The sequence below is a fragment of the Oncorhynchus mykiss genome, chromosome 15 (assembly GCF_013265735.2).
Source record: "Oncorhynchus mykiss isolate Arlee chromosome 15, USDA_OmykA_1.1, whole genome shotgun sequence".
NCBI lineage: Eukaryota > Metazoa > Chordata > Actinopteri > Salmoniformes > Salmonidae > Oncorhynchus > Oncorhynchus mykiss.
In genome coordinates, this window is record NC_048579.1 from 48,464,738 (window position 1) to 48,488,740 (window position 24,003).

A 24,003-nucleotide genomic window follows, 5' to 3' on the forward strand; every position below is an offset into this window, starting at 1 on the left:
ATCTTCTTTGTTTATTGAATCGATATGCAGATCTAATATCTTTAAAGTATTTTTTAAGGATTATTTTATCAATAGATAATAGTTTACCTACACAAATTATATAATTGAGTTATGTATTCATTCATTCAGACAGGCAACGTCGCAGATGACATTAGGGAGTGTGTCTCTGTTGTGTCTGCTGGAGCAACAGTTGCAGCCGAGAGAGTTCCAGTCAATTATGTATATATACACACACATACCATTTCAGTCATTTAGCAGACTTACATAAGCAATTATGCTTTTATCCTTCATCAATTATCCTTGCTCAAAGGCACATCTTCAGATTTTGTACCTAGTCGGCTCGGGGATTCAAACCAGCGATGTTTTGGTTATTGACCAAACACTCTTGACCGCTAAACTACCTGCTGTGGGTAGAGAATTATTTTGGTTCAGTCTTCGCTGATAAATAGTTGGTTATCATGTTTTATTTTTCACTTTACTGTCAGATGTCTGCATGCATCATAGAAAACACAACTAATGGTGTGGCATATTATAAATATTCATAAATCATCCTATTATCCATTAATTACATTTATATACATGTGTTATGGTTTCAATAGTCTAAAGGTTTCCTCTCTCTTTTGTCAGTTTTCCCTAATCTATTACTGATAAGAGAACACATGCTATGGAGAGAACATTCAGGGGATCTGCTTTACAGGTCCACTGCTGATTTTAGCATGTAAATCTTTGTGGGGCAAAGCATCATTTACTGCCTTTAACCAAAACATAGCTGATATGGCTGACTTGCTAAAACAAATGTGGATTCTACTGACAATTGAGATGTACAAATGATGGCATTAGGGGACGACGAGCGGATAAGAGGCCATCGGTAATTTCGATTAAGACATTAATGAGCGAGCTAGGACGGACGTAGTCAATATAACTATTTGTTCAGAATTTTTTAAATGTACAGCGACAGAATTCAGAACATGGGCCGTTCTTACAGTATTCTCCCTGTATACCAAGTCAGAACCGTAAGCTAAATAAAGAGGGCATGTAAAGCAGACAATGAAAGCTCTTACAATATTAAATTATTGCATTTCTCTAAAACAGGCTTTAGGCTACATGTCCACCACCAAGTCAAAACAGTAGGCCAAGTTATGAGGAGGAAAGGGACCAAATAATGAAGGTGAGGCACATGGGCCACCATCAGCTTACTACACAACTTACACTGAGTATTACTTTCTTAGCTACAGTATACATATCTCCCTGGCATTTTACATAATTTATGCGGCAGCATACAATATATTATTGGACTCACCATGTTGTGCTGTGCTCACTTGAACAGGAAAGTAATTCTCTGGATTTATGGTGCTTTCAAGACAACTGGAAAAAAACAAGGTTAAATCATGGCATCAGTGATCTTCAGGTCGGAGCTCTAGAAATAGGCCTGAGTTCCCGACTTGGAATTCAGAGTTGGATCACCGTTCAAAACATATTTTCCCAGTCAGAACTTGTTTTTTCTGAGTTCCCAGTTGTCTTGAACTCACTGAAGTCTGAGATTTCCCAGTTCTGAGTTTCCGGTTGTTTTGAACACGGCAGAAGTCAAGGTGGATTGACAGCATGGCGAATGTATTCAACCTTTTCTTACCCATGGTGTTGAATGTTTATCCATTTAAACTTGGAATAGAGACCCTTAAACCCAGACTTGGACCACACACCCTCTCCACTGAATAGCAGGCTAGTGATTGCTTTGCAACGCTTGCAGTTAGCCACTGATTCCTTCCAAACCACTCATTGTTGAATTTGCGATTTCCAATGTTGGATTGAAAAGGATTTTCCAGTAGATTGTTGACGTGATTCATGACGATGACTGCTTGTCTAGCTTGCTAGCTAAGATTTTGAAAGTATGATGTTGACATGATCGGTCCAATCAAAGCTACGGTAGATATAATGTGATTTTGGGGTGGCAGGTATTCTAGTGGTTAGAGCATTGGGACAGTAATCAAAAAGTTGCTGGATCGAATCCCCAAGCTGACAAGGTAAAAATCTGTCATTCTGCCCCGGAACAAGGCAGTTCCCTGGTAGGCTGTCATTGTAAATAAGAATTTGTTGTTAACTGACTTGCCTAGTTAAATAAAGGTTCAATTTAAAAACTTTGATATCATTTTATCTGTAGCCAATGACCTTGAGCCTTCCTGGATGGGCTTTTCTGATTTAACTCTATGGCAGCACCCAAGGGGCTTGAATATTTGAGCTCTCCCCGTAGATGTTGCGGTGACGTAGTGTCCCCATGAGTGTCAGAACACTGAGGCAATCATGGTGCAACTAGAGAACATTACCAACCCCTACGCTCTGTATTTTCCGCTGGCTGTCCCACCACCACGGAAAGCACCGAGCTTGGCTGAAACACCTGCATTTTGGAGCTGCCTTATTCAAAAAAGCAAAACAGAGACTATGTTTGTATGTAGCTTTATTCACTTTTTTAAATACATTGGTTGCAAACTGGTATGTGACACGTATTAATGCCAAAATACCATCCAAAACAGGCACAAAAAATAATCTATATATTTTTTTAGCTAAACAGCTGAGGCTCAAAACAGGTCGGTCTCTGCCCCACCGGCCCTGAATGACGGGTCGCCACTTCCCGATCCAGATGTTTTAGATAGAGATAACTTGGAGATATTGATAACTTAGGGAGCTAAATATAATCACCTGCGGGCCCAATTTGGCCTGCGGGACGCCTGTTGGGGTACCCTGGCCTACAGGGAGGAGGTGAGAGCCCTGGTGGATTGGTGCCAGGGAAATAACCTCTTTCTCAAAGTCAACAAAATGAAGGAGCTGATCATGGGCTACAGGAAATGGCATAGAGAGCACGCCCCCATCCACACCGAAGCGAGCCACAGTGGAGATGGTCAAAAGCTTCAAGTTCCTCTGCGTGCACATCACTGAGGACCTGAAATGTTCCCTTCCCACTGACAGCTTGGGCCCGCAGGTGATTATATTTAGCTCCCTAAGTTATCAATATCTCCATCTAAAACATTTGGATCGGGAAGTGGCGACCCGTCATTCAGGGCCGGTGGGGCAGAGACCGACCTGTTTTGAGCCCCAGCTGTTTAGCTAAAAAAATATATAGATTATTTTTTGTGCCTGTTTTGGATGGTATTTTGGCATTAATACGTGTCACATACCAGTTTGCAACCAATGTATTTAAAAAAGTGAATAAAGCTACATACAAACATAGTCTCTGTTTTGCTTTTTTGAATAAGGCAGCTCCAAAATGCAGGTGTTTCAGCCTAGCTCGGTGCTTTCTGTGGTGGTGGGACAATACAGAGCGTAGGGGTTGGTAATGTTCTCTAGTTGCACCATGATTGCCTCAGTGTTCTGACACTCATGGGGTCACTACGTCACCGCAACATCTACGGGGAGAGCTCAAATATTCAAGCCCCTTCAGGAAGCTGAAGAAATTTGGCTTGGCCCTTAAGACCCTCAGGAACTTATACAGATGCACCATCAAGAGCAGCCTGTTCACCCCACTTTCATCTAGAAGACGGAGACAGTACAGGGGCATCAAAGCTGGAACCGAGAAACTGATTAACAACGTCTATTTTCAGGCCATACTGAACAAAAATATTAACGCAACATGCAACAATTTCAAAGATTTGACTGAGTTACTAGTTCATATAAGGAAATCAGTCATTTGTAATAAATTCATTAGGCCCTTATCTATGGATTTCACATGACTGGGAGTACATGGTCTGCAGTTGTGAATCCGGTTGGACCCACTACCAAACATTTAATTATCTGGCAACAGCTCTGGTGGACATTCTTGTGGTCGGCATACCAATTGCAAGCTCCCTCAAAACTTGAGACATCTGTGGCATTGTGTTGTGTGACAAAACTGCACATTTTACAGTAGCCTTTCTATTGTCCCCAGCACAAGGTGCACATGTGTAATGATCATGCTGTTTAATAATTTGATTGATATGTCACACCTTTCAGGTGGATGGAGTATCTTGACAAAGGAGAAATGCTCACTAACAGGGATGTAAACAAATTTGTGCACAACATTTCAGAGAAATAAGCTTTTTTGTGTGTATGGAATATTTCTGCAATTTTTTATTTCAGCTCATGAAACATTGGACCAACACTTTACATGCTGCGTTTATATTTTTGTTCAGTGTAGTTGGTGCCAGGCGCACCGGTTTGTGTCAAGAACAGTTTACCACTTGAATAACTCAATATGAGGAAGGTGTTCCTATACTCAGTGTACACCCCATTCACATACATGTATATTTATATTCCGTACTCTGTTTTGTTTTTTGACACGGGGGTTTTGTACTGTGTATTTAAGCACTGTATTCTCGACTGATTCTTGACATAGCTCACTCTAATTTATCTACTGCTGTACATACTGCATCATTCTTAGTATATAATGTGTACATTTATTGTGTATATAGTATAGATTGCATTTGGATTACTGTTACAGTGCTATTTGGGTTAATTGGATTTGTTCCGACATTTCAATATTTGTATTTATTTATTTTTATTATTATTTGTGTACATGTTTGGCATTTCACTGCATTGTTATGAGCTAGTAACAAGCATTTAGCTGTACCTGCTATAACATCTGCAAAACTGTGTACTCGACCAATAAACTTTTATTCGATTTTTCAGTGAATGTTGCACATACATTCATACCAAAGTGAGTTGAGCCTACCTCCATTGACAGTGAAATAGCGGGCAACAAAAAAAAACAATTCATGTTAGGGCGACATCTAATCCCACAAAAGTTCAAACCCAAATGTTAAACAACATTTATTATACTGTCAATTAATTTCTTTATTTACCCTCAACCATATCCATCTCCCCATAAATGTAACACCTAATCAGCTGCATACATTTAGGTCTTGTTCACGACACTGAAGCTAGCTAGTTAAAATTGGCAGGTCCACTCAAGACTGATGACTGATAGACGGACTGAAACGCAGAAGAACATGTTCACTTCACATATATTTATATTTTATCCCATGTTCAACAGCAACTGCAAAACATATCCATGTAAACTTCAGCGGATGATGACAGTTCTAGAAATATTTACTCAAATTTGGGGACGTGGCAATTAGTAGCCAATCAGGTGCCCAGGATGAGGTTTCGGACAAAGGGTCCACAGCTGAGATTTTACCCAATGTAAAAACATTCTCTAAAACACGATTGGTTCAAACACTACAACGCTTTTCGTGTAAGCCAATCAAACTTGAATAAGATGAATAAACGTTTTATTATGGAACGTTAGGTCATCGTCCAAATGTGCCTTTTTGCTGAAGTGGACCAATCAAAGCTCGTAAAGGCTCAAATTTGTAATCTCATTGGATCTCCTTTAAGAAGGAAGGAGGCCGATGCTAGGGTGTGTTTATTAAACTGTTGACTTGTGAAACAGATATAGTGTAGATATTGTGTCTGGAATCATCAGGCAGGTAGGTAGGTAATACAATGATATTTACTTCTCTTACACGCTAATATTGATAGTGTTACTTTGTATGATCAGCTAACCATTAACGGTAGGATATGCAATTCAGGCACATTCCAATAGTCTGACAAGAGAGCTAGCGGCTAGCAGGCGTTCTTATTATGATGAAGTGGCTGAAGACAAAATATCTTACATTACAGTCAACAACTGATTTCTGTTGTATTGTTCCACATTTGGTAATGTAGCGAAATGTGACATAGTACATAAAGTGTATTCCGTCTGTGAATGGTGTATACGTTGATACATTGTAGGTTAACAAACTGTGCCTATATTTGTGTTCAGACAGCCAAACGCTACATTCTTTCCACTTTACCGTTATAGTGAGCAATTTTGATATTGTGGTTCCCCTGATCTGCATTCAAATACTGTTAACAATATAACAACCTCAATGTTGCAAATACGACATCATGCATGACATCATGCATGCACTTCAGACATGTATTTTGGCTTTCCTGCCTGACTCATCTGTCCTATCCTGTCTACAGGACTATCTATTTTCTTCCATTTTTAAATGTCCTATCACAAGTCTATGCTGACATGCTGCCAACAGCAACAGTTTAATAAACAACCAACAGTTGAATATGTGAAACAAGTACTGTAACACCATAATGTCAAAGATATGTTTAAATTCTGAAAGACTTTGAACAGCCTTAATGAGCAGCAGATGTGATGTTAACACTCTGGAGGAGGTGTCTTTAATCTTGCTATCTCTCTCTTTCTCGCGCTCTCTCATAGGATGGAGATCAGGCCGTTGCTCATGTGCTTTGCCCTCTGCGTGGTCTATGCCACCAGTAAACCCACAGAGAAAAAGGAACGCGTTCACCACGATGCACCTCTCAGCAGCCGCGAGCACGACGATGCTCAGGGCTTCGACTACGACCACGATGCCTTCCTGGGACAAAAGGAGGCCAAATCTTTTGACGAGCTCAGCCCAGAGGAGAGCAAGCGCAGGCTAGGGTGAGTAGACTCAAGTCTCTGCCTGGCTGCGTCTCAGTAGTCCAATGTGGCCACCATTCCTCGGCTCGGCTGTGTATCAATAGTATCAAGTTGAGGGTAGGGCTGTGACGGTAATTGAATAACCGTGTAACTGACGATTATGGATGAAGAGCGTCATGAAAATAAAACCGTCAAAACCGTTTAAATAGGCCTACATTCATTTTAGAATTAAAAAAATTGTATTAATATTATTTTCATGTAGATAAACTTTACTTACATCTCCTCTTTACAGCTTTCATTTGCTTGAGCAGCTAATTGCTTGTAGAGTGGGATGTAGAGTGCTATAGGCTATGACGCTTCAGTTAAAACGTTTGATGTGTGGACTTTCTTTTATACAGTACACGTTTTCATTGCTTGCTAGTAAATAAATCTGTATTCCTTAAAAAAAAGTTTAGATTTTTCTTACTATTCATTAATTATTCAACAGCAGTCGGCATGGTAGTTCTGGCTCTGAGGCCTATAATGCGCTAATGTTGTGTCAAATGGACAATTCACCAAGCCTCTCCAACCTGGCATGGTATAATTTGATACAGGATCTTTTTTTAAATTATAAACGAATCAACGCTGATCAAGCCCGGTTCTGGCTGATATGCTGCCCTAAACTAGACCCCCAAAATGGCTGTCCTCCTATCCCCGCAAAGTAGAATAGTAGCCTAGGCCCGCAATGTACTTTTAGGAATGCCTATGTGGTAGGATATCATTTGTAAAATAGGCAATTTCCCATTAATTCCTGTCATCTGTCACCTGTTACATTCATTTCTGTTAATGCATGTATTAATTACAGTAATTTACCGTTCTCATTCTTGTTGTTTGCACCGTTAAAAACCCGCTACACTTGTGATAAACAAGTTTTGGTTTATTTCATATCATCATTTACGCGCTCCATGTGAGCAGTGAGCATGTGTCTGGTTTCTCTGACTAGTTAATGTTGACGGAGAGAGCGGCTGAACACGCACAGAAGTATCTGGCCTGCTTTTCGCAAATGTCAGAAGTAGGAAAGTGCCCAGCTGGGCTTCTAAGTCATATTTTCTTCACCTCACATAGTAAGTCAATGAAGTCCATTATAATAGCTACTCACAGTATTTGAAAAATACTCTCCCCCTCCGTAATCAACGTCGCTGATAAAGAGGCTATGGACATGTTGCTTGTATTTGTTTCTATTTTAATGATGGTCAATTTGATCTTCATTCTATAGCATAGAATACTATCTTTCATTGTCAATGTCTTCCAACCTACTCTCAGGAAAGCCTAAGGTAGGCCTAGGTTTTTTTATTATGTTTTAGTGAAAGGATAAATATTTGCTCTTGTGTCTGAAGTACAGTATGCTGGTGGTTTTGATTGTTGAATGCTTTTATGGGGGTGTGCGTGTGTGAGTTCGCTGATTCTCTCTACAGGCCAAAATGTCCGTTCAGAAAGGCTACGTTAGGAAACTATCTGGACTAGGGCTACAAATAACTGTTGGTCTCACGGTAATTGACCGTTAATTAACATAAACACATTTAGCATCTCCTGGCTAACACTCGTAGCCTACAAGCCACTGATGCAGACCTTTGGAACATCTACATTTGAAAAAGTCTAATAAGTCCATGATTTATTTTAGACAGGTCTAAAGAAGCATGATATGAAGAAAATGTAGTCTATTTCAGAAGAACAGAATAGCATACTCGTGAGTTGTCCTTATGTTAGTTCCTGATCTGGCTGAAATGGCTGAGGGCTGCACTAGTTATTATGCAGAAAAGATTTGCTTAGAATTCCGTGGCATTATTTTATAGTATGAAGAATACATTTTGAAGAAAGCTGAATAAAATAGAAATTATATTTTCTCCAAACGATTTGAAGGAGTGTGCGTGCACATGCGGTTATTCTGTGTTGAGTGTTTAACAAAGAAATAGGTATTCCTATATGCTTAATTTTGAGTTATTTATGTATCTTTAGTTGTTCTACAATCGTTGGGCTGTATGTTTTGAGGTATCCAACTGGATACCCTAATTGGTAGTTAGTCTTGTCTCATCGCTGCAACTCCCGTACGTAGAGTCGGAAGGTCAAGAGCAGTGTCGTCCTCCGAAAAACAACTAAACCAAGCCGCACTGCTTCTTGACACAATGCCCACTTAACCCGGAAGCCAGCTGCACTAATGTGTCAGAGGAAACAGTGTACACCTGGCGACTGTGTCCGCCCGCCACAGGAGTCATTGGTGCGCGATGGGACAAGAAGATCCGTGCCAGCCAAACCCTCCCCTAACTCGGATGACGCTGAGCCAATTGTGCTTAGCCCCATGGGTCTCCCAGTCGTGGCACAGCTAGCACTGCAGTGCCTTAACCACTGCGCCACTCGGGAAGCCCCGACATGATGTGACTTTAATGATGATTTGAAAAAAGTAGCTTGAAACGCATGAGCTTTGCTTAGTTTTTTTGCACAGGCTGTATAAACTATATCAGTCACTCATTCACAATTTGACAAATATTTGATAATGCCGAGAATTTCACAGCAGCATCCCCTTTGTGTGGCCGTAATGCACCCCCCAAAAATTAATGCCTTTTGCGGCCAGTGGCCATTGTTCCCTTCTCCCTAAGTGCTGCGTGCTCCATCACGTGATCCGGTCTTTCTTACAGGCTACAAGTGAAGACAGAACAGCAAAAGCACGAACAGCAAAAGCACTAGCCAATGTCAATCTACATTGGCTAGTGCTAATCTAAAAGTCGCCAAAAAAAACCCATTGTTTCTTATGCTGGGCATTATTCACAAGTGATAGGCTAATATTGTCACCCATCAGACTATTCTTGATTTAATCTTGTCTTTACATATACTAAATAATATATGTGAAATGTATTTTTGTTTTGATTTAGAATGGACCATTGTCATGCACCTGTATCGAAACAGGGTCAGTTGAAAAAATTACATGTCATCTATGCACTTAAATAGCGAATAGAGGACGGTTTTCCCCGTGGTTTATTTTCATGCCAGCCAAGTAGGCTATACTCCTGTTGTAAATATAAGCAATGTGCTTAATATTAGGAAAGTTGAGAAATAAATATAGTAGGCCTATAGAAAGCTCATCCTCCTATTTTTTAGTAGAGGCCCTCACTCTGTTTTCTCGCCAAATTGCATAGCCTATTGAAATGTTGCGCAACGTGAGCTCATGGGCTCTCATGAAGTGTTTGATTAGATTTTCGAATTCATTTGCATTGATGTCAGAGTGATTAGAGGGACAATCGAGTGTTGAGTGCCAGGCAGCTGGCAAGTTTGGTAGGCTACTAATGACCATCAGCAGCATCAGAGCTTGGAGAAGCCAATTTACCATGACTAAATGGTCACGTGGAATTTGACTGCCTTCTTGACTCGTGACTGCCGGTGTGACGGTAATACGGTCACTGCAACAGCCCTAGTCCGGACTCCATTTCTTTATTAAGAATCAAGCGCTCCTGTCGTGATGTAATCTTGTAATAGGCCTCTTTTCAGTAGCTTAGGCTACATTATTTCTCTCATTATGGCGTCCTCTCGTTGAAGAAAATATGTCAATGCCACTGCCATTGAATGATCGCAGCAACAGAGTCTGTGACGTTATGCAAATATTTTGAGACAAGTGAGAGTTCGTTTGAATGGTTTTGTGCGTCGAAATAGTATATGCAGAAAAGCCAACAGACAAGGTCAAGGTAGGCATATCTTTATTTTGACTCCATTAATGTTGTGTGAATACGTAAATGCGACAGATCCTCTCCAACATGGCATTTCTATTGGCTTTTCCGTTTCTTTTTTATTTTGTATAAAAAAAAAAATATTCTGCTGACAAAATTAAACATTGTTTTTACAGTACCAGTCAAAGTTTGGACACACCTACTCATTCAAGGGTTTTTCTTTATTTTTTACTATTTTCTACGTTGCAGAATAATAGTGAAGACATCAAAACTATGAAATAACACATGGAATCATGTAGTACCCCCAAAAAAGTGTTCAACATATCAAAATATATTTGAGATTCTTCAAAGTAGCCACCCTTTGTCTTGATGACAACTTTGCACACTCTTGGCATTCTCTCAACCAGCTTCCCCTGGAATGCTCTTCCAACAGTCTTGAAGGAGTTCGCACATATGCTGAGCACTTGTTGGCTGCTTTTCCTTCACTCCGCATTCAAACTCATCCCAAACCATCTCAATTGGGTTGAAGTCGGGTGATTGTGGAGTCTAGGTCATTCTGATGCAGCACTCCATCCCTCTCCTCCTTGGTCAAATAGCCCTTACACAGCCTGGAGGTATGTTGAGTCATTGTCCTGTTGAAAAACAAATGATGGCCCCACTAAGCGCAAGCCAGATGGGATGGTGTATCGCTGCAGAATGCTGTGCCTTGAATTCTAAATAAATCACAGACAGTGTCACCAGCAAAGCACTCCCGCACCATCACACCTCCTCACACCTTCTACGCTCCACCCGGCTTGTCCGGTGCTCATGCCTCGGCCGGCTCGTCAGGCTCGCCTAGGTGGCACGCCGGGTGGCGCCCCTAGAATTCTGAAATTCTTTCTAATTGCATAGTATCTACAGATTGTAAGTTGAAGAAAAATATTTTTACTGAAAGTATTATTATGTTGTTGATTGTTTGACTATGGCTTTCCAAATCTCCCAACAGTACTATTAGTAGGATTCATTTCGATTAAATGTTGTGATTTTTCAGCCATTCCTGAACCTGTGACCAGGAACAAGCTACATAGTTGCAATACCAGAATAAGTGATCTAATGATTCTCTTCGTGGCAGAAGAGACAGAATCATTTGTTGATTAATATTTAAGTAATAACCTGAATAATAATAATAATGAAATGTCATGATGATAACAATGTGTAATGGCTTGTTTCAAGTAGGCTTTTATTAAGAAGCATATCCATGTAAACAAGTGTACAAATAGAGTTGTGATCTCTCCTTTTTTGACCCCTTATCCCTTGAACGGTTCTGTCGGTGACCGTGTACATTGGCCTTGCCAATTACCGTTACCTCAAATTCCAAGACTGTCATAGCCCTAGTTGAGGAGCCAATCAGAGACTGTTCATGTAGTTTGCTACCTACAAGTTACCTGTATGTTAACGTGGCAGAGTAATATAAATGTAAAAGTACTTATTGCAATTTTAAACTAATGCTGTCACTCATACAAAGAAGTATGTTCTCTTTTCAGTAAAAGTTAATCAACGTATAGACTTGTTTGCCAGTAAATGGAGAGGAGGTAGAATTCCCCTTTCCCATCATCAGATTCAAAGAACAGGCTGTCACTTTCACGTAGACTGTTCTAGATCTTGGTGTTGACTGTTATTACATTGGTATTATAGTAAATGTAGTTTGTCCTCCTTTGAACTACATTTTTCATTTTTTTAACAGTCTCTCTCTCTCTCTCTTGCTCTTCCCCTTTCTGTTACAGTGTGATTGTAGTGAAGATTGATGGGGACAGTGATGGTTTTGTCACTGAGGTGGAGCTGAAAGCGTGGATTAAGAAGGCTCAGAAGAAGTACATCTATGAGAACGTGGACCGCCAATGGAAGGACTTTGATGTCAACAATGACGGCATGATCTCCTGGGAGGAATACAGGAACGTAACTTATGGTACCTATCTGGGTAAGAAGGGCATGACGTGAGCATGCATGAGCATGAGCCCGGGAAATGCAATTGGTCCAAAACATAAATGTGTTGGTTATGATTGGTTGGATAATTGCAGGGCCTTTAGTATTAGTTTCACTGATTGGTTGATTTACCGTGTCAATTCAGGTCAGGGTGTATCACGTGTGATTAACTAGAGATCATAGCCGCTTCCCTTTGAACACACAGATGACCCGGAACCAGATGATGGCTACAACTACCAGCACATGATGGCGAGGGACGAGAGGCGTTTCAAAATGGCCGACCAGAACGGAGACCAGATCGCCAACAAAGAGGAGTTCACCGCCTTCCTACACCCAGAGGAGTACGACCACATGAAGGACATAGTGGTGCTGGTATGTGTGTTTCATTCTCTGTGTTCGTTAGGTTAAAAGGTATTTGTAAAAAATGAAACACGGGACCAGTGTTCACCGGTCGGCTCCCTGACCATCCTCCTCTTTCTCCTCCTTGTTTACCCTACAGGAAACCATGGAGGACATTGATAAGAATGGGGATGGTTTCATTGACCTGAATGAATACATAGGTAAGGACTGAAGTGGACATACTGTGAGTGTACAAAACATTAGGAACACCTGCTCTTTCCATGACATGGACGGACCAGGCGAATCCAGGTGAAAGCTATGGTCCCTTAAATCAAATGTTACTTATCACATGTGCAGACTACAACTGGTGTAGACTTCACAGTGAAATGCTTGCTTACGAACCTTTCCCAATGATGCAGAGTACAATAAATGATTAGAAAAAATGTAATGGTAACTAACACAATTGAATACACAAGAATGGAGCTATATACAGGGAGTACTAGTACCTGATCAATGTGCAGCGGTACAAGGTACTTGAAGTAGATATGTACATGAAGGCAGGGTAAAGTGACTAGGCCTTATTGATGGCACTAGTTAAATCCACTTAACGCAGTGTAGATGAAGGGGAGGAGGCAGGTTAAAGAAGGATTTATAAGCCTTGAGACAGTTGAGACATGGATTGTGTATGTGTGCCATTCAGAGGGTGAATGGGCAAGACAAAATATGTATGTGCCTTTGAACAGGGTATGGTAGTAGGTGCCAGGCGCACCGGTTTGTTTTAAGAACTGAAACGCTGCTGGGTTTTTCACGCTTAAAAGTTTCCTGTGTGTATCATTAATGGTCCACCATCCAAAGGACATACAGCCAACTTAACACAACTATAGGAAGCATTGAAGAAGTCGTTCCTAATGTTTGGTGTACTCAGTGTGTAGTCACTTTATGCTGAGGTCCCCATTCAATAGATGTAGTATATTGATGTTTCTACCTCCTCTCCTTCGTTTCCTAGGTGACATGTACAACCATGAAGATGAGATGGAGGAGCCAGACTGGGTTGCGACAGAGCGCGAGCAATTCTCAGAGTTCCGGGACAAGAACAAAGACGGGAAGATGGATCGGGAGGAGACTATGGACTGGATCCTTCCTTCAGACTACGACCACGCAGAGGCCGAGGCCAAACACCTCGTCTACGAGTCTGACTCAAACAAAGTGAGACAATCTCAATCTCTCTCTCTCTCTGTCTCTCTCTGTCTCTTTCTCCCCTTTTATTTATTTCACTCACAATGTCTGTGTCTGTTTGAACCTTGTGTTGACTAAATATCCTTTTTGTTTTGATTTCAGGATGGAAAGCTCAGCAAGGAAGAGATCCTGAACAAGTACGACCTGTTTGTAGGAAGTCAAGCAACTGACTTTGGCGAGGCGCTGGTACGGCACGATGAGTTTTAGATGATTTAGTCCTAGCTAGATAAAACAGTTTTATACTTGGTTTGATTTATATTTTGTACGAAACCTATTCATACAGTACATTGTCTCCAATTCGTTTGTGGTTGCTAGCACCTAATAGTTACGTGTGTTTATATATACTGACTTCCCATCCCAACACTTAATTTTATTGTTCTGTTACGTACATAGGTAGTTTAGATTGGTCATTATTTTTGCCTTGGTTTGAAACACAATGGTATACTCACAAGCACTGAATACTCCTTTTGGAGTTGTAATCATTTATAATTCTTCCACCAAACCCTTCATGTGTGGGAATGATTTGGTGTTTTTTACAGTCATGTTTTGAATGACACTGATTGTAGTGATAGCCCATCATTTCTTAGTATAGTTAGTAGATGAGAGATGCTACCCAACATTAGCCTCCTACATTTCCTTTAACCCAGTGTGTGCCTTCTCTGAGTAGTCTTTTGGGAGCTCAACCAATGAAACTGACACTAAATATCAGTGAATCAGGGGGTCATGGGAACGTGAGTCCACTACAGTGAAATCATCCCTCACCCTGCTCTGTTTCTCCATAAACACTTTCTTTGACCCCCTTTTCTTCATATGTACTGTATTTGTCTATCATGACTAGGGCCGTTATTACATGACTAGGGCCGTTATTATTAGCAGTTCATCACTGCTTCTGTAGCCTTCTCCGCTGTCAATCACTGCCTCTCAGCAGTCTACAGTGGCTTCCTCTCCTTGCCTCCATCTGCATTGGTCTAGAAACAAATGATAGGTGAAAGAAGTATGTTAGATGACCAATGTGAAACAAGAAAAGGAAACCGTTTTGGACTATTGAGTAGCAGCACAAGTGTGAGAGCGCGTCTGTTGTTCTATTGGTTAGAAATAAGAGCGGTTGTACTTCCTTCCTGTGGGGCGTGCTGAACTGAAAGGTTGGTGCATTGCAGCGTCGTTGCTGAATTACGCTTGCTTAAAATTCAATTAAGATTATGTTGAAGTATTTACATAGTCAGCAAGTGTTTATTTTCTGAATTTATGCACAGTGTATGGACATTCATATTTTTTGGATTGAATGCTGTACTTTTGATTCCACAGTCCATTTCTCAATAAAAAAAAAACTAATTGAGTAAACTTATTTGTTCAAGTTTGAGCCTCAAGGCACAACTTCTTTTTAAGAGTTTGTTTGTCTGGTTGTGTTTGTGTTAATGGTTTTTGTTAAGACATCCAATAAATGGTGATCGTGGTTGAAATAAAACACTGTCCACCACTGTTATAAAAGTGCATCGTAATACAATATAAATCTTTATTTACCTTAGATATGTTACAATAAATCAACATGTTGAGTATTTCATCAAGGGGTAGATTCAATAAACCCTATTTGCCCTGAACTCACATTTTCAATCAAGTGTTAGGGAACCTTAGATGGTTTATTGAATCCACCCCAAGACCCCCCATTCCGGAGATACAAAAATAAAACTGCTAAACTTGTATTTTTCTTCATTTTTTTTCATGCATTGCTATTTTTAGACTGCAGCTTTGGTAAGCTAATATATGCCATCATCAGACAGGTTCGGTCAATATTCAGAATGAAATGTACATGATTCATTACGGTCTTAAACAGGGTGCGATTTGTGGGGGAGAGGTGAGAGAGAGGTGGATAGGAGGAAGAGGGAAAGAAAGCGCAGGAGAAAATAAACCCCTTTTTGGCTCTCATGGTGTGCTAAGGGGTGTTCCCATATGAATAAGAAATAAAATGGCCAACAACACCACCACAAACCCTATACAAATCACACACTGATTATGATAAGAATAATACTACGGAGTTTGGAAAAGTTCTCTGACAGTAGGACCTTCCTGGTATGAAGCAGTGGAGGTAAGGGGTGGTCAGGTGTTGGCTGTTGGGGATGGGCTCCTGATGGACTGAGACCAGCGTCACAGTTTATGCTGTGGAGACCTCAGTCTTGGAGGCTGAAACTGAAGTCTCTTCAATCTGCTTTCCGAACACAGTCTCCATGATGCAGGCGTTAAACTGAGGGAGAAGTAGATAGATTTATATGACAGACAATGAACATGATACGGTTGTGTGTCCTGTTCTGACTCATCTCTGATGTGCCTCATTTCTGAGTGTTTGTCAATGACTGAGTGTGTGTGTGTGCCACTATGTTGGTGTATATCTATGCATTTCGGGGGTTATAGACTCACCTGTTTGTTCATGAAGGCGTAAATAAGAGGATTGTATACACAGGAGCTTTTAGAGAAGAAAGCAGGGATGGTCACCAGGCGGTAGTCTTTGTTCTCGCTTGTTGTGTAGGCAAAGTACAAGCCTGCCAGGGCGTAGGGGCCGTAACACAGAATGAAGGAGCACACCATCACAATCACCATCCTGGATACTTCCTTCTCTGCCTTCTGGGTGGAAGCTGACTCAGCCTGCGCAGCTGCCACCTACACACACATGCGCACACTGGTCACATGTGGGTTCCAAATCAAATAATTTACTCTACTTTGTTTTTTTTACCCAGAAAGCATTGTACTCACAGCCCGTAGTGCTCCCAGCAGCTGGGAGTAGGAGAAGAAGATGATGGACATGGGCATGAGGAAACAGGTAACAATAAGGAATTTGGTGTAACTGGCACAGTGGTACTCCTCGTTGTTTGTGTACCAGTCAGGTCCACAGGAGCAGCCCAGACCCTCAGGGATATACCTGTAAAACAAACCCAAGTTACTTCTACTAAAGCCCCACGCATTGTCTCTCTGCAGGGTTTCCTCCTTGCCCATATCAATCAGTGACTTATCTAACTTGAAAAGCAGCGAGCGATGCAAACGTTGAAGCCAATTAGTGACATTAATTGCTGCTCAGAACCTTACACGTACAGCAAAACATATACATGTGCTTTTAACAAATTTGAGGATAATTACCATTTTCCCCGTTCCCTGTGTGTGCAATGTGAACCAAATAGCCTAATAGTAGCCAAATACAAAGAGTATTTATTAATCCAGACTATAACACACTACAAGATCAAAGTGTTTGTGGATCAGTACCTGCTCCAGCCGAAGAACGGTGGGGTGGCACATCCGATCCCCATGACCCAGGTGAAGCCAACAGCCGCCAGAGCCTGGTTGTTGTCAAATTTGAAGGTGCCGAAGGGTTTGCAGATGACCACATATCTCTCAAAGGCAAGGACAGCCAGGGACCAAGCTGACACCAACCCTGAGGAAGAGAGAAGAAGCCATCAACATGTTAGGAGATATCAAAGACATCGAACACAAGAACGAGTTTGCATGCAAATAATCAGAAGAGTAAAAAAGGAATCGTTAAAGTACATTTTTGTTGTTGTTGTTCTTATGATGACGTTTGAATTTACCTGCTATTGAACCCATGCAAGCTTCCATTGCACACAAGGTGTAACCCAGGAAGTAGTATCCTCTCGCGCTAGAAACAAACACTTGACTCACAGAAAACGTCACAAAGATGAAACCTGCTAACGAGACGTTGACCAGGATGTAGTTCAGCGGTTGTCTCAGCTTCTTGTACTTCACTGTCACCACGAGAATGATAAAGTTTAGAGGTGTTCCAGCAAAGAACACAAAGCCCATGAAAGCAGTCTGTAGGTAGAAAGCCCATATTGGGGCCAGGTGATACTGTGGCCCCTCAAATGGGCTGACCTTAGAGATGTTCTCGTACAGATGGAAGTCCTTTCCCATCTTGGCTCCTCTCTGACTCAGACCACTACTTGTCCGTCCCTTAGATGTGAACTATGATGCTGAAAGGCTCCCTTTTATATGACCATAAACCACTTATAAACCTCTTATAAATGATGTCAGGAACAAGCTTCTCCTGCGGATCTTCCTGATCTTGTCGGTGGATGAATAAACTTTCGGATTAAGCTGCCCCCGTGACCATGACCTTGCCAGAAGAGACCTTACTTTGTCGGGTGCAGTAATCCATCTTAAAGAGCCAGTGAGAAAGGATACAATTTAGAAGAAGAAGAAGAATTTAATTTATAGCAATTCTTTGTTGGTGGGAACAGTGCTTGGATAGAAAGCATTGCCGTACTTCTGGAGTTTGTAATGTATATCAATGATTTAAACGAGGCTGTGTTGGCTGCTCTTATGAGGTGGTAACTGCCTTATCCAGTTTCTATTTTAATCTCTGATGGACATTAACCTTCCTCCAAACATAACCTAAGGGGGGAAGGGGATGTGGTGAACAGTGGTAGAAAGAAGGAGTTGAACGGGCAGTGGCACTCACCTCCACAATGTTTGGAAACTCCACTTTAACAATTAATTATTGTTAAGTGCTAATCCATCAACCAATGAATGAATTCATTATAGGGTCTAAGCAAACATCGAGAGCCGACATAGAGAGCCTTGCTCTTGTTGTATACCTGTCTACAGTACAGGGAAGCTCTAGCACACTGAGCACTGGGAAAGACTGTTTAGATTTCAATGCATTTTTCAATCGTACACGTACAAGTCACACTGTGAAATTAGAACGTCTCAGAACACCATGATTGGGTAATGAAACCCTGAAAAGTAGTGCACCTAAGCTGAGGTTTGGAGGGTGTTTGAATGTAAACCCAATGTAAAGTGTTGTAGTACACTTTTGTAGTATATTTTTTTGTGTGGAATTCCATCTTTATTTTTTCAATGCTTTATTTAGACAGATTAGAAACAGGAGGGGCAGTAAGATTGTACATTTCTTTGGAATTTTATCCACTCAAGAACACAGCCACACTGTAAGAAATGATTCTGGGGTGAATTGAAATTGACTCCCCCCCCAAAAAATGTATGCAAGTCATGCAGAGTCCATGGTCTAGCAGTAACACACTAAGACACCCCTCTCCCCACCGAAGACTATTTCTCACACCTATCTGTATCCCCTCTGTCATTTCATACCTGTCTCAATAAACTGTAAAAAAATACCCCCAAAATATATACAGTATATATTTAATTATGCAGTCGTTTAAATGATTTGTTAATTTAATTTGACCAAAATAATGTAAGATTAAATACAATTTAATGTGTTGCTGAAAATGTATGTTTCTTTCATGAGGATTACCAAAGAGAGAGAACATTTAGTGACTGAACTCATTGGAAGTGGTTTTAATCAGCTTGCATTTTCTATCTTGCCACTTGGCTATGATTTTGGGTAATTCAAATTTTTTTGACTTCATAATTATTTCACACAATGTTGTATACAAGTTTGATGAAAGAAAAGTATATTTTCATATTAATATTTAGCTTGTTGTGCCATGAGGTGTAATGGATCATGATGAACGGATATCATGATTGTTAATGAAAAGGCAAGTGCAGAATTCTCAATTCTTGCTGTTCAATCTCCAGTTACTAATGGTGATGTGAACACTGTGCTTGACAATGCCTGCCAAAATGGCAAATTATTAAATACATAAAACAATGTTAACTGTTCAAATTCTCCAGATGAAGTGGTCTAATTTTGCGCTGGGCAGGAACTCAAAACACCAAAATGATGTTTACAACCTTATTCTACTCTTAATTAAGTGGTGTTACAATACACCGTGTCATGTTTCAAAACATTTCAATATGATGTGTTTCAATAAAGTTTTGTCTCCTTCAAGTTGGTGGCAGCTCAGTTGCCGCTATTTTGGGTATTGCAAAGCGCTTAATTTGAACAGTGCACATTCAGATCTAAATTAACCTACTTGTATCAAGATGTAGCTAGCATGGAACAAAAAAAGAGTGCCATATAACGAACAGCAGGTAGGTTAGAGGGGTGGGACAGCAACCTGAGGGTTGCCAGTTTGAATCCCTAATTCGTACCAAAAAAATATGGCCTTTGAGCAAGGCATTTGACCCTTAAACTGCTCCTTGGTTTTGACATGGGACAGAGATTACGGTTTATAATTCTAGACCTTGAACGGGTGAAAACAGAAAGCTTACGACTAGCCAGAAGCAAGCCAATTAGAGCACCATCAGCCCCCAATACACCCCACCCCCTCGTCCATTCCTCCCTCCCTCCCTTGAAAGGGTGTCTAGAACGTTTCTGAGAGTTGATCAGGTGAATTCTGATCAACATTCCTCACTAACAAATAATATGTTTTCACTCTTCACGATATTGTTGCATGTATTGTCAGGGATGGCAGCCGCAGACATTTGATCTGCAAAGTGTCTCAGGCTACGATTTTTCAGTTACTGTTTTGTTCTTCAACCGATAACTCATGAGAGTGTGTTGCATATTGGTGTGTCTGCATTTATTTTGTCATTTTTTTTTATTTCACCTTTATTTAACCAGGTAAGCTAGTTTGAGAACAAGTTCTCATTTACAACTGCAACCTGGCCAAGATAAAGCAAAGCAGTGCGACAGAAACAACCACACAGTTAGTGTTGAGTTACACATGGAATAAACAAGCGTACAGTCAATAACACAACAGAAAAAAAAGAAAGTCTATATACAGTGTTTGCAAATGGCGTGAGGAAGTAGGGCAATAAATAGGCCATTGTAGCGACACCACCCCACTATGTAATGATGGAAAAGTTTCCCCCATCTTATTGGTTTACTTGATTAACTGTATGCTATAGTAGTTGAAGTTATTACAGCTAGTGTTAGCTACATAAGATGCTTAGTTTTGTTGTCAGTGGCCCTTCCCCTGAGCTTCATCACATGTGAAACCGTTCTGCCATCCGCCTACTGCCTGTTGCCTGCCATGCATATTAGGTTACATGACATTGGGGTCTTAAAATGCCACAATACAGGGATGAGCCTTAATCTGGAAACAAGATTTACCTGAGATGTACCTGGCCAATCCTTCAAATCTCTGCAAACTGCAGGGATGTAACATGGGATTAGGATCAAACTACAGGATCATCCCTTTATTCCCAGATTGTTGGGTCAAATGACTAATTTGAGGAAGGATCAAGGGTGGGTTTACTGGTAAATCTCCCTACTCCTTCTCACCGTGCCCCCTGTTCTCCTTTTTATACACTTGCACACAGTCAGCCAATCCTCTTTCCCTTGGAACCTTTCCAAGGAACCTTCTCCTCCTCCATCCTCCTCCTCCGCCCGCCTCTGTCTGTCTCTCGTGTCTTTTCAGATCAGTGCTACTCTCGTTAAGTTTGAGGCAGTAGGGACCAGCTAGTTTGATCTAGTTTTGAGCTAGTTTTTTCTTGAAAACCAGAGGTTCTCTCAATTTACCAGCAGAAATAAAGGTATGCTTTTTTCATTTCCAGTATTTTTGTATGGGTGAGTAGGCTTGTTTAACAGGCTGTATTTCAGTTTAGCATTTGGTTAGGTTGTTTAATTTGAGGTTTATGGATCAGTTTAAGATTTTAACGACAATACTTATTTGACCGAGATTAGATCTTTGGAAAAATGTATAGAACTTTTAGCATTAAAAAGTATTTTATATAGTTTGACACTATTGACAAGCAAAGCTGTGTTTGTACTGTATGGCAAACCGAAGCCCATGCATTGTGATGACCCTTACCTCGAAGATTTTGTTCCTCAAACTAGGGGAAGATGAAGGACCACTACAGTCCTTTAAGATACATGGCGAAGAAATGACGGAGAGCGAGTGAGAGAGCGGGTGCAAGATAAATATCATCCCCAGACTCAGGGTTGTATCATAACCAACCTGTATGGTTTAGAAGTATGGGTATGATACGACCTGGGTTTGGCGGTGGTCTGCTGCTGCCTTCAAACAGAGGATGCTAACACCAATGGCTCTCTATAACTGATTATTTGGGGTGTGTTTTCTTCCCTTTTACTTTTCCTTTCCGTTTTGCCAAGAGAAGAATGTAATAGGAGCCCAAAAAAGCTGTAAAATTACTTAAAATGACACTCTTGACTTTTGTATTTTGCGAAGTGATCCACAAAATAAACTGAATGGAACGACCCTTGTACTTCTGTCCACACTGCCCTTGTGAGACCATGGCCAATAGAAATGCATCCATTTGAAAACCCTTAGATTAGCAGCTGTGGGGGTTGGTGACACCAGTGGGATCTACCCGGTACAACCAGAAGAGGACTGGCCGCCCCTTGGAGTCTGGTTCCTCTCTAGGTGTCTTTATAGGTTCCTGCCTTCTAGGGAGTTTTTCCGAGCCACTGTGCTTCTGCTTCTACTTTACTTGCTGTTTAGAGTTTTAGCCTGGATATCTGTAAAGCACTTTTTGACAACTGCTGATTTAAAAAGGGATTCATGAAAGAAATGTAATCTTGTGAGGGTGGAGTAACAGCATAATGATCTCTAAGGGGTTAACCACACCCTCTTGGTGTGCAAGGCAAGCTAAATCAAGTTCACCTAAGAGTTGCTCTTTTAAAATATAGTGATGCTTTAATCAAAGCTTTCACACACAGGCTTCTAAACATCCATAGTAAATGTAAAACAACACTCCTTATAGAGCAAGTAACAATGAACAAACATGAGATACACTGTATATACAAAAGTATGTGGACAGCCCTTCAAATGAGTGAATTCAGCTATTTCAGCCACACCCGTTGCTGACAGGTGTATAAAATCGAGTACACATCTATGCAATCTCCATAGACAAACATTGTCAGTAGAATGGCCTTACTGAAGAGCTTAGTGACTTTCAATGTGGCATCATCATAGGATGCCACCTTTCCAACAAGTCAGTTCGTAAAATTTTTGCCCTGCTAGAGCTGCCCTGGTCAACTGTAGTGGTGTAAAGCTCGCCGCCGTTGGACTCTGGAGCAGTAGGTGGGATGTATCCTTCCCCATATTTCTCACCACTCGTTTATCACTACAACGCTGGCAGTTCCATCCCCCCGAGATTAGGGGGACCTCGACGGGACACACTTTCATGGAATAATCAGACCTCTTTTGCGCCCCTCCGGTAGATCTCGACTATCCACACCAGAACTCTTACGTTCGCCAGAACTCTTACCTCCGCCAGAACTCTTACGTTCGCAGCCTAATATATATTTTGACCAGGTTTCCTCTTAGGTCTCAATGTTAGCTCGTTTAAATCGGTTAGTTTAAATAGCCACAGATGCCTAGGGTCATTACGGACCCCCTTCCCAGAACTCTTACGTTCGATTTGGATCTATATCCAATTCCTGTCTTCCATTTGCACAGAATACTTGGTTCCTTTTAAAACATTTTTCTCCACACAAAATTCTAAAGACAGGTCACCAGACATAAACCCCTTTGGATATTTCAGCGTCTAACACCCAGAGTACATTCAAATCCTTTAAGGCAATCATACAGATATTATCCCCTGTATCCGTGAATAAAGAGGACTGACCTTATTATTGCAGCTGAGGTTTCAATGTCGGTTGGATCTCGTCACCGTTTCTGTCGCAGACCAGTTCGCCACCGGCCTGTAAAGAACCCTCAGAAAGGGGCCAGGTCTTTAATCTACGGATATTTCATCCGCCCGTGCACGGTTTTCGGTGTCTCCCTGGACCGACAGAAGCAGGTATTGAGATCCGGCTCGAAAGGACCAAGCTGTCACGAGAATTTTCAATCCCAATGATAATAACTAACAATCAATTAAGCTTTGACCAATTCCCGAGGTTTGTAAGACCCTGGGTTTAATAATTATTATGCAAAGACTCAGTTTATGCAAAAGGTACGGTCCTTTATTCACGAGAACGTTCTAAAGTTTTTTTAAATGCAAAGACATGTAAGTTTATAACTCTCCTTCCCCCTATCTACTACTACGCACATACCGACACACAAACAGTAGGGGGATTACACACACAGATACACAAACAGTAGGTGGATTACACACACAGATACACAAACAGTAGGGGGATTACACACACAGATACACAAACAGTAGGTGGATTACACACACAGATACACAAACAGTAGGGGGATTACACACACAGATACACAAACAGTAGGGGGATTACACACACAGATACACAAACAGTAGGTGGATTACACACACAGATACACAAACAGTAGGGGGATTACACACACAGATACACAAACAGTAGGTGGATTACACACACAGATACACAAACAGTAGGGGGATTACACACACAGATACACAAACAGTAGGGGGATTACACACACAGATACACAAACAGTAGGGGGATTACACACACAGATACACAAACAGTAGGGGGATTACACACACAGATACACAAACAGTAGGGGGATTACACAC

The 24,003-nt window shown here is 41.0% G+C and overlaps 2 protein-coding genes across 7 annotated transcripts; one reads left to right on the forward strand and one right to left on the reverse strand.

Annotated features, from left to right (window-relative positions):
- The first annotated feature begins 5,283 nt into the window (after positions 1–5,283).
- LOC110490194 (calumenin-A) lies at positions 5,284–15,140 on the forward strand. 6 transcript variants are annotated; one of them, XM_021563436.2, is made up of 7 exons: positions 5,284–5,456; positions 6,245–6,466; positions 11,904–12,085; positions 12,308–12,474; positions 12,602–12,662; positions 13,448–13,647; positions 13,780–15,140. In XM_021563436.2, exons 2-7 carry the CDS (start codon positions 6,246–6,248, stop codon positions 13,882–13,884), a joined length of 936 nt encoding a protein of 311 aa, XP_021419111.1. In that variant the 5' UTR covers positions 5,284–5,456; position 6,245; the 3' UTR covers positions 13,885–15,140. The 6 variants fall into 6 exon arrangements, with proteins under 6 accessions (XP_021419111.1, XP_021419110.1, XP_021419112.1 ...); XM_021563435.2 differs by having other exon boundaries at positions 11,904–12,097; positions 13,780–14,407; XM_021563437.2 differs by having other exon boundaries at positions 5,306–5,460; positions 11,904–12,097; positions 13,780–14,407.
- A 20-nt stretch (positions 15,141–15,160) lies between these two features.
- Positions 15,161–23,362, reverse strand: LOC110490195 (putative violet-sensitive opsin). The gene is made up of 6 exons (XM_021563440.2): positions 23,131–23,362; positions 17,250–17,833; positions 16,927–17,095; positions 16,423–16,588; positions 16,090–16,329; positions 15,161–15,916 (listed from the first exon to the last, which is right to left on the reverse strand). Exons 2-6 carry the CDS (start codon positions 17,587–17,589, stop codon positions 15,827–15,829), a joined length of 1,005 nt encoding a protein of 334 aa, XP_021419115.1. The 5' UTR covers positions 17,590–17,833; positions 23,131–23,362; the 3' UTR covers positions 15,161–15,826.
- Positions 23,363–24,003: the final 641 nt, after the last annotated feature.